This window comes from Stomoxys calcitrans, chromosome 4, assembly GCF_963082655.1.
Source record: "Stomoxys calcitrans chromosome 4, idStoCalc2.1, whole genome shotgun sequence".
NCBI lineage: Eukaryota > Metazoa > Arthropoda > Insecta > Diptera > Muscidae > Stomoxys > Stomoxys calcitrans.
The window spans coordinates 17620051-17630778 of record NC_081555.1 but is presented as its reverse complement, the minus strand read 5'-3'; the positions used below and the strand labels follow the sequence as shown (position 1 = coordinate 17630778).

Here is a 10728-nt window from a genome sequence, read left to right as displayed (position 1 = left end):
CTATGTAGATCAAGCGGGTCTAGACAGCATTCATGCACACAAGGTAGCAGATGGGTGAATAGCTACCGGGTGAATGTGTTTCTGGAGAAAGACCGTCTCCCATTGCACTTTCCCCGCCAAACCAGAATAGTTCTTTCTCAATTACGATTCGGCAGATGCAGCAGACTTGAAAGCAGAATTGAAAAACTGTTAATCAACTCACAAGACAAAAAATAACACGGGGCTGTTGTAACTATGTGTGTGGTGTTCATCGTTATCGTTGGAACATTAGCTGAGAGCTACCGAGCTGCAGCTACAGTCGCGGTCCACTAGTGGAAAATAAGCATAATTTGTGGCTGAGACACTTGGACTTGTAACTTAGGTACCGGTTAAGGCAAGCTGTCGTCAACTGTTAAGCCACTGTCGAACCCCGGTAGAAGTCAGTCAGTTTTGGCGACGTAATTGTGACCAAAAGAGATGCTCCAAGTTGTTCAACCGTCAATTTATTGAGCATTCTCGAGTGACAAGGAGGCGAGTCATTCGTCGTAACCGTGGTCCCCGAGCCGATGGGCAACCGTCACAATTTACCGTGGACGAAATTATAAATGTCATCCATGACGCCAAGTCATCCAAGGCGTTGGGCCCCGACTGAATCTCTACACTGCTGCTGAAGAATCTATATCTACCAAAATTCGAGTACCTTACAATTGTCCTTTGGCGTGGCTTCAATGAGCCCAGACCAAGTGATAGGACGATCCTCGTGGCACCGGACCTATCGAGACGGTCAACCATACCAAACTATTTGAGGACATCGCCAGCAGGTCCCCCAGCCATACGACCGATCGCCACAGGAACGTTATGGCATTGATTATTTAAAGTCGCCAATAACGTCGAATAACAATATGTACATAATCTAGGGCAAGAGGTTCAGCGCTACAAGAGGAGAGAACATCTAGATCAAGCGGGTCTAGACAACATTCATGCACACAAGGTAGCAGATGGGTGAATAGCTACCGGGTGAATGTGTTTCTGGAGAAAGACCGTCTGCCATTGCACCTTCCCCGCCAAACCAGAATAGTTCTTTCTCAATTACGATTCGGCAGATGCAGCAGACTCAACTCCTACAGCGCAAGGCTTGATGCAAACGTGCAGAATGTTTGTCCCGATTGTGGCCTGGGACAACACACACACGTTACCTATTTAACTATCCAGCCAGACCCAGATCCCTCTGAACGCACGCCGCCTTAGTTGGGGGGTTCCCGGAATTGGATATTCAATAGAACCAAGCAAACGAAAGGCGAACACAACACACTGCTAAAACAACAACATTCAGTGGTTTTGACGAGAGAGTTGTTGTTGTAGCCACTTTGTATGTGGAGATAGCGGTAAGCTCCATTTATTCCACTGTGCTTCGCTCAGCAGGCGAGCGAAATTGTTGCCGCCAGATGTGATAGTGCCTTCCCACACAACCCACTAACCATAGGTTTTAAGTTCAGTTCGGAAGCGGTGAGTCACATTCAGAAAGCTTTCTGTGTCATTTGCTTGTAGCGATCCTTGGCAAGCTACCTTACTAAAAGGTTTCATGGCAGCCTTAAACCATCATTTCTTATGTAAGCACTACATAACTTTATCTTCATGAGCAAAAAATATATAATATTTGCAAATATTAAAAGACTTTATTTAAATTGCTTAAACATTAAAACTTAGTCAAAATGTGTAATTTTAAAATAACAATGCTTAGTATACTATGTAGAACACATTTAATAATAGGCATTTCTTAAAAATCAAGCTTTGTCTTTGGATTTCGAGTATTATGTACTATATTGGTATTGCAGATTCTTATGGATGGTATCCTCAACCCTAATACACAATCGGCCAAACGGAATTCTGTGAACAGCTTTCCATAGTGGATTTTTTGCACAGCGTATTAAATGTTCTCGATTTGGGAAATCCTAAAATTTCTCTTTCTTCGTATATACGATAAGTGAAAGTACTTTCATAGGTGCCCACAAAGAAATGGGCATGGGCACAGATAAGTTGATCTATTATGGCAATTCCGCCATCCTTTATAGAGGCTTTCTGTTGCAGATCTTCTGCTGTGAAACGAACAACACGATGACGTGGTATATATGATTTAAGGTTTTTAATTTCAAATGCCGTGGCATCGGTGGCTAGGAAAACAGTGCTAAGATTGTAGTTTATCAAATGATATTTGATTTGTAGAGCTGAGGATTTTAACGTAGGCGTTGTGGCTTCGCGACCATAGAGAAAATCACCTCGTCTCAAATGGGCGCAAAGATATGGTCCTCCAATAGCGAGGCCTTTGTGACTGGGATTTTCATATTCCCACATTGGAGGTCGTTGTACATTATCTCGTTGGTCATTGCTATCGAAGTGGGTGTGACGAAATTTTGCAGCAATTTCTACTAGATTTCCAGCAAAGCGCATTGAACGCCGAGCTTTCCAAAATTCTCTATCGGCCCAGTGTTCATGTAAAACTACTTCAGCATTCAAAATTGCAATCACTTTAGGTAAAGGTCTGTCATCCAAACTACGATAGACACGTTGAATAACTTGCGTCAAAAGATTTGCACTACCTTGAAAGCTTACACATTGAATTTTAGTATCTTTTATCCAAAGTGGAGGCTGCTTTAAGAATGATCCTTCCAACGAGTGGGATGTACCTTCGCAGTCATCACTGAATTCCCATTTATCTCTGAAGATGCCGTTTTCGAACATATCCTTAAAATGTCGCAGTTGAAGCACTTTATGAACTGGTACCAAAGGGCTTTCCTCCAATCCAAAATCTTTGATGTCATCTAAAAATTCTGGATAGTCAAGCACGGGTGCAAATCTTCTTAAACTTTCCACATCAAAGAATTTTTTCCAAGGCAAATGATCCTGTTCTATGTGAACAGACTTCCAATGATATAATCGGCGCCATGGAGGCAATATTAGACGAACATTATTAAATCCAGACTTCTGTTGGAATTGGCGCATAAAAACTGCCAAACGTATATACACATCACGACGCAGGTTAAAACCTTCTGGAGGATTTACGTCATAGAGCAAGTATATGGTATTGGTTCTGTTACCGGAACAATGAGGACAAAATGGAGCGTGTTGTGTATTCTTTAAACATGAAATCCATTCCTTGCATGTTGTTTGATGGAAGGCACCTCTCTTTGTAGTTACAACCAATAGTAACATTAATAATATTTTCCACATTTATTGCTATCTACTATTTGTTACTTTATTACATAAGTTTCAGCCGGCTTTCCTCAATCCAATGTTTTCCCATCAACTTGAAAATGTAGCAACCCTCAATTTGAATCCAATTGGAATATTTCGAACATGTTGTGTCTTTAACTTCAGTTTTTTTTACGATATTAGGAAGACCAAGCAGGAATATAGATTAGGAATTGGAATCTCTTTGGTCGTAGCAAACTGAAAAACTAAAAAACTACTCAAGGTAGGGTAAAAGAAACAGCTGACCTGAAAAATATTAGGTCTGTTCTAGCACTTTTGTCGTGGTCCTTACTCAAATTGCAAAGATTTAAAATTTGGTTTATTCTATGAATTTTTTTTACATACACAATTTAGGAATTTATTTGGGCTCACATGTTTTTAATGCCTCGTTTTTGTGGCAAACGAGTCGTTTTGCCCTTATGAATTGTAAAGAAAAAACGAGTCGTTTTCAGAGCATTATAAAGGGAAAATGAGTCGTTTTCTTAAAACAGCTTTAGTCTGAACATTGTATAAGAATTGTTTTAATCTACTTCACCGATAAAAATCTTCATCTTTTCACTTGAACAACTTACATACTCCACACCAAAAAAATATGTAAATGAAAAATATGTGAACAATTGAAAAGCTCTTTAATGCAAAGGATTTTCAAATAAGAAGTAATAACCTTCAAACCTGGACGGCTGTTCACAGCTGTTCGCGTGAACACCTTTTTAAATCCGCCTTGGTCAAATGCATGGTTTAAATAATTTTTTTTTCACATTTTAATTGTTTTAATTTATAATTTACACGTTTATAACCATAAATCTTTTAATCTTATGGCTACTACACATGATAATGCAAATAAAAACTAGAATGTCAATTAGAAAGTGTCCAGCAATTTGACAGCATAGTGGCAATTTGCGCCACAATCGCCACACAGTTGCATCGTTAATTTCGTTTTCGTTGGGCAAGTGGGCAACCTTCTTAATTCAACCATGCACAAGAATTTAGCGTTTTTTTAATTATTATTTGTGGCAACACTGAACCCACATGCCGGTCATAGATAAATTATACATGTATGTGTTTTTTGTCTCTCTGCCGGTCACAACTGAACAGCTGATATTTTTCCTTTTGCTTTCGTATTATTGGACAAAACTTTATATTTTTTTTTCTTAAGTGAATGAAATTTTTATTAATATGTTTATACGGCCAATACAACGTCTTCGTATATTCCAAAGACTTCCTTGGCTAACACAGGGAATGTTGGTTTCGAATGGAGCTTTCACCCAAAGTTATGCAACTTCGGCGGCATGCATTAAATCCTTGCAGTCATGTCACCAGTACTCAACACAACGTTCCACAAAGGAGAAAGTTAGCCTTAGTGCTGAGGTTGAAAATCAATCCAAACCAAAACATTCGTGGGAGACTGTAATGGGCAGATTAGACTCATTCTATCAATGGAATGGCTTTATAGGCATTGAACAGCTGCAGCCAGTTCTAGAATTAATGAAAGCAAATACCAGTGGGCAACAACCAATTACTTCAGAGCAAGGATTGTTTATGTTGAACGTTTGTGGCCTAGAAATGCCTTCACTTACCGCAGAAGAGAGAATAACACATTTCCAGACAGTTTGGCAATATTTACAAAATGCTGGCATGATAACCAAAGATCATTATCACATCATGCTTAATGTCCTAAGGTATAACCGCCATCCTCTCAATGAGTACAAGACTTTTGTGCAGGAATATGAGAAACTACGGGGATCCTCAAAGGATATATATTCCGAACTTCTAGCCGTTGCTGGAGCCACCGGAAATGTTAAACAAAGCACAGAAATCTTAGCGGAAATGCGTAATTTGCAATTGGCTTTATCTGAACGCGATTTTAATTCTCTTCTACGGGCATATGCTCGCGACAATGACATGAGAGGTTTTCAAACTGTGCTGGATAGCATGCATGCAACTGGTCTCCCACTAAGTTTAAATACTCAGTCCACTTTGTTTGAGGTCTACATGGAGAAAGGTGATAAAACAAAGGCATTAAACCTTTTACAAGATCATAAAGGACAATTCGAAACACACCACGTAGTTAATATGCTTCGCAGTGTAAACGATTCAACGGTTGCCTCCCCAGATGTTGTAGTTGATTTGGTCAAAGAGTTAAAGTCGGATTATGTTCTCGGTCCCGAAGTGCCAGTTGCCTTAAGAAGAGCCTGTATAGGGTTTCTATATAACAAGTAAGTTATAGATTTGCTTTGATTAATAATCGAATAAACAAATTTACTTTTTTATTATCGCTTTTTAGGAAAATAGACCATGTAATGGCCCTAATTGATTCTCTTCCCAAACCAAAGTTTCAAGAAAATCAGGACATAGACTCTTATGGAGTTTTTCTATTGCATGCTCTTTTTCGTGCCAATTGTGATTTGATGAAAATTATTGAAATTTCCAAACGATTGGAAGAAACCGAAAAGAACACCAGAGCCTTACATATAGCCGCCGAAATAGCATTACGGCGTTCTCCACCTATGGCTTTGCCCGTTTTCGAGGAGTTGGTTAGAAGAGGACAACCTCTGAGAACGCATTATTTTTGGCCATTAATGATGTACAACTTCAGGCGCCACAGCGAATCTGGAATAGTGCGTACATTGAAATTGATGCAAGAATTCAAAGTAGAATGTGATCACGCAACAATTTCCCAATATGTATTGCCCAAATTGTCCATAACCTTGACGAATCCACAAATAGCCCTAAAGCAGATGGATGAAGCTGGTATTAAAACGTCACTGATACTTACGCCGATTGTATCGCATATGCTGACCCAAAGTAAATGGTTTGACGTAGTTCCCTTGATAGAAGCATATCCCACGAAGTTGCAAGTTGCAAATCTAATAGCACCACTATGTAATGTTGCTGTTCATGTGCGTGCCACCAAACGTTACCACCATTTTGCAAAACTATTAAATATTTTAGCAAACAAAAACATCGATCGACAACAAGATGTTATAGGACGTTTTTTGATAGACCTATTCTCATCCCAGGAAAAGGTACGCAGTGATCTTCACTGCGTGCAAAGATTGTTGGCAGAAATGCACAAATTTGGTGTGAAACTTTCGCCGGGAGCAGTAACAACGGTGCAATCCCTTTTAAATCAGGGAATACAAAATACAAATGAGACTTCCGCGAAATCTATGCAAGCCGTTAGTCAAACTCTAAAGGAAATGACAAAACGTTCATTAAGTTTGCACACTGGCTCCGAAGATGATTCTATGATATCTACGTTCATTAAACATCCTCGCGATATGTCGCTAGATGAGCTAGAATGTCATTTAGTAGAATTGGAAGGAAAGCAGATGAATACACGTGGCGTGCTCAGACGTCTGCTTCAAGTTTGTGTGCGCGATAATCGCTTGGAGAGGGCACAAGAAATAAAAAATAAATGCGACATATTACAAGTTCAGAACAGTCCTGGTATGCTGGCCAGTATACTTGAAATGTACATAAAATTAAAAGATCTTCCAAATGCTCAAATCTACTTGAAGAAAATAGAACAAACCTATCCAGGTGGGTTGCGACGGTACCTATACCATATTTCATTAAATCTTAACACAAGTTTTGAATATTTTTAGGTTTTCAAATTGATGAGCATAAATTTGTCGATTATGCATCCCTACTGGTATCTTCTGGTCAGCTGGACAAGGCAAAAGAGATTTTAGAAGAACGTTCTATGAAACACCGCATAATTGGGGGCGATTATGTTTTGCGCAACGTTTGGAATCTTCTAACCAATGTGGCTCAATATGCAGCCACTTTAAAGGATTTGCCCGCAGACCGCAATCTTACCAGGGAAATGTATGCTTTTATGCAAAAACTTGGCTATTGTCGTACACATAATACGATTTTGGGACCTATTATCAGAGAGCGTCTGCTCAGACATGATTTACAATCGGCCATAAAAGAATTTAAGCAGTTAGCCCAACAATACAGGCATACACCGCTGCAATTTGAACTGCTTTCACTTATTGTGCGGCTGTGCAATGATAATGAAGATTTGAAATCCCAATATAAATGTAACCCTGAAGAAGCCCAGCAATTGTTGAGTGAAATAACAGAAATTATTACAAAAGTCCATGGTACAATCAACATGAACAGTGGGCTTTTGTTGGCTTTTGCTGAGTCGGGTACAGACAATCAAATGCGACGACTGCTTATCAATCCCGAATTTCGTATTAATGAAGAGTTGCTCTTGAGAAATTGTGAACATTTGGGCCAGGAGGGAGCTGTTCAAACACTTTTACGATTGGCACGTGGAGCCAGAGGTTTAAATCGGGTAATTGACGAACAGAATATCTATAATATGTTGCTGAATAACTTTATCAAAACGAATGATTATCAGGCAGCATTAAATTTATACGAACGGCTAGAAGCAGATGATGATCTTAAGATATCTCAAGATTTCTTGCGAAGTATTGTTAGTTTATTAAAAACCAATAACATTGAAATACCCAGTAATATAGCTTTGAGAGCGCGAATTGTTTAAATCTTTGTTTTTTTTATTTTGGTTTTAAATTTAATTCTAAGCTTTATTTCTGTATAATATGTAATTGGAATATTATTGAATAAAAAGTAATTTAATCAAATCACATTCAGAGAAAAACTTAACCTCTTACCTGAAAGGTGGTCCTAAAAGCTAGTTTCTTATCATCGTTTTCATTTGATTATTTACGAGGTTGTTGTTTGAACCAGGGCATTATATTTTAGAAAGTTATTTTCCCTTTAAAACTTGGTTGCCTTCATATGTTGATACTTTACAATTTTCAATCGGTGCGGCTAATGACATTAACAACAGACATCATATGGAGAGGACTTTAGCTTCGAAAACATTGCTTGAAATTAGATTCATAAGTTAAAAGTTTTCCCTTTTTTGGCCTTCTATATGGCTACATATACGTCCGATAAAAAAAAAGAACTTGTTCTAAAATGTACAACTTTCGCCTGATAGCATCTTTAAGGAGGAAGCCACCATAGGCTATGAGAACATTCGAAAACATGAAAAATGCAAATTTACATTTGCATGTTTACGGAAGGCAAAAGTTGGTCGATGCCAACTATATAATACTCCAACCTATCCCATATACATGTATATCTTTAAATTAAGTAATGTCATTCAATGGCGTTTAAGGAGAAAAATCAGAATATCGTGGCACATATTTAGAAACTGCCCACCTCTTAACAACGAGCGAGCACACCCACCACATTCACTTTCCTTTTTAAACAAATATGATAAATTCACATTTTTTATATCTAACATACTCACTGTGATTATTACACGGAAATAGCATTCTTGGTCAAATTAGTATACACAATTGCACTTATACTCAATAGCTACGATAAACAAATCATTTAGAACACTATTATGCGCGATGCTGCAACCAGCACTATCCTGCGAATATACCAAGATACTGTTTTACACATTAAAACTGAGCAGCACCTTTAACGGCCTTACCATTTTTTGTCGTATGTGCTCATCTAGGCAAACAAATCGAAGATAAACCCTTGGGAGTAATGGTAATGCAGATGCTCACACACTTACACTGTGTTATCGTCTGTTTTTCTGTACACTGTATTATCATCTTTTTTCTGTGCGTGTGTGTGATACCACAAATGGAAGTTCTGTTGCAATTTAGGGATTTGCTCGGTTGGCCGCCCGGCACTCTATTACCCATCAAAACTGATCAGCACCTTTAAACGGCCATACCGTTTTTTTAATCTGATATCTGTTTGCAATGCACACCTAGGCATGGTAATGACAGTTTGGTAACAAAACAAATCGATGATAAAAAATATTGCAATCACCATGTAGGTTTGATTGTTGGCTTTTTGTCCTTTAGAGAGCTATAGTTACAAATGGAAAGAGTAAATAAGCAAATAACCTGTGTTCAGTGTTGCCGCTTGAGTCTTTCTGTACTAAATTTAGTTGAATGGATCATATATTTTAGGCATTTGACATCCCAATCGTCATTTGGAATATTTCATATTTCTCAGACGACGTACATAACTTTCGCCTGATAGAATCTTGTGGGAACCTTGTTTAATGTCGGGTGATGCCGACTTTATAATAATCTATACCTATCCCATGAACGTATGTATAAATTCGGCAATATCATTAGCCATTGCTTTTAAGTAGAAAAATCTGGGTATAGGACCATACTCTCTTAGAAAAAAGTTTGCTGAAAATAGTAGTTAATTGTGCTGCTTTGTAGCAGCAGTTCAGCTATTACAGCAATAGTGCTGCAATTTCGAAGTAGCAGGCTTACTTACTGTTAGCTGAAAATGACTGCGGCTTAATTATGAAGGGGATGTTAGAAGAAACAAGTAAAAGCGTCCTAAGTAAGCCGGGCCGAATTTTGGGAACCCACCACCTTGGATTATGCTAAAAATGCATACAAAATAAATTTAGTTGAAGGGCATAATTTTTTTCTGCATACCAAACTTCTGTCAAACTAGCAAAAATTAATGCTCGAGGAACCGAACAAGAGTGATCGAGAGACCGGTGTACATGGGAGCCATATCATGTTCTTGACCGATTTGGACCGTACTTGGCACAATTGTCATAACAGAACAGTATGTGCAAAATCTCAGTCAAATCGGACAAAAATTTAGTCTTCCAGGGGCTCAGGAAGTCAAATCGGGTGATCGGTTTATTTGAGTTATATAAGATTATGGACCGATTTAAACCATACTTGGCACAGTTGTTCGAAGTCATAACTAAACACTATAGGAAAATTTAAGCCAAATCGGATGAAAACGGGCTCAAGAAGTCAAATCGGGAGATAGGTTTATATGGGAACTATAACAAGTTACCGGCCGATTTTAACCGTACTTGGCACAATTGTTAAAAGTCATGACAGAACTCTATGTGCAAAATTTCAGCTAAATCGGACAAAAAATTCGGCTTCCAGGTATGTATCACATTTCAGCCAAATATGACAAAATTGCGACTCCCAGGGGCTCAAGAAATCAAATCGGGAGATCGGTTTATATAGGAGCTATATCCAAATCTGAACCAATATGACCCATTTGCAATCCCCAACGACCGACAACAATATTAATTTTCTATGCAAAATTTCAAGTGGCTAGCTTTATGCGTTCGACCGCTTTCGTGATTTCGACAGACGGATGGACTTGGCTAGATCGATTAAGAATGTTGAGACGATCAATATTTCGAGGTGTTACAAACGGAATGACTAGGTCAGTATACCCCCATCCTATGGCGGTGGATATACAAATAGAACACATGTGTAAATGTGTGTCTCAGTGGACGTTTATAATCACCTTTTTTCTTTAAATTTAGATACAAAATGTGAGCTAGCAGCCACATATCGAAATGTTTAACAATGGTGGGATCAGGTAGCTTCTTTATAGAAATATTCCACAAAATAAAATCATCACTTCCAAAAAAATTTCTAAAAAAATGCCTAAAGTAATCAAAACAAGTTACAGGCAACCATAAAAAGTAGC

The 10728-nt window shown here is 38.4% G+C and overlaps 2 protein-coding genes across 2 annotated transcripts; one reads left to right on the top strand and one right to left on the bottom strand.

Annotated features, from left to right (window-relative positions):
* Window positions 1-1635: 1635 nt before the first annotated feature.
* On the bottom strand, window positions 1636-3437 carry LOC106084107 (GDP-fucose protein O-fucosyltransferase 2). The gene has a single exon (XM_013247582.2). It carries the CDS (start codon window positions 3205-3207, stop codon window positions 1840-1842), a length of 1368 nt encoding a protein of 455 aa, XP_013103036.1. The 5' UTR covers window positions 3208-3437; the 3' UTR covers window positions 1636-1839.
* An 867-nt stretch (window positions 3438-4304) lies between these two features.
* LOC106084145 (leucine-rich PPR motif-containing protein, mitochondrial) lies at window positions 4305-7852 on the top strand. Its single transcript, XM_013247649.2, has 3 exons — window positions 4305-5444; window positions 5513-6771; window positions 6837-7852. Exons 1-3 carry the CDS (start codon window positions 4405-4407, stop codon window positions 7745-7747), a joined length of 3210 nt encoding a protein of 1069 aa, XP_013103103.2. The 5' UTR covers window positions 4305-4404; the 3' UTR covers window positions 7748-7852.
* The last annotated feature ends 2876 nt before the right edge of the window (window positions 7853-10728 follow it).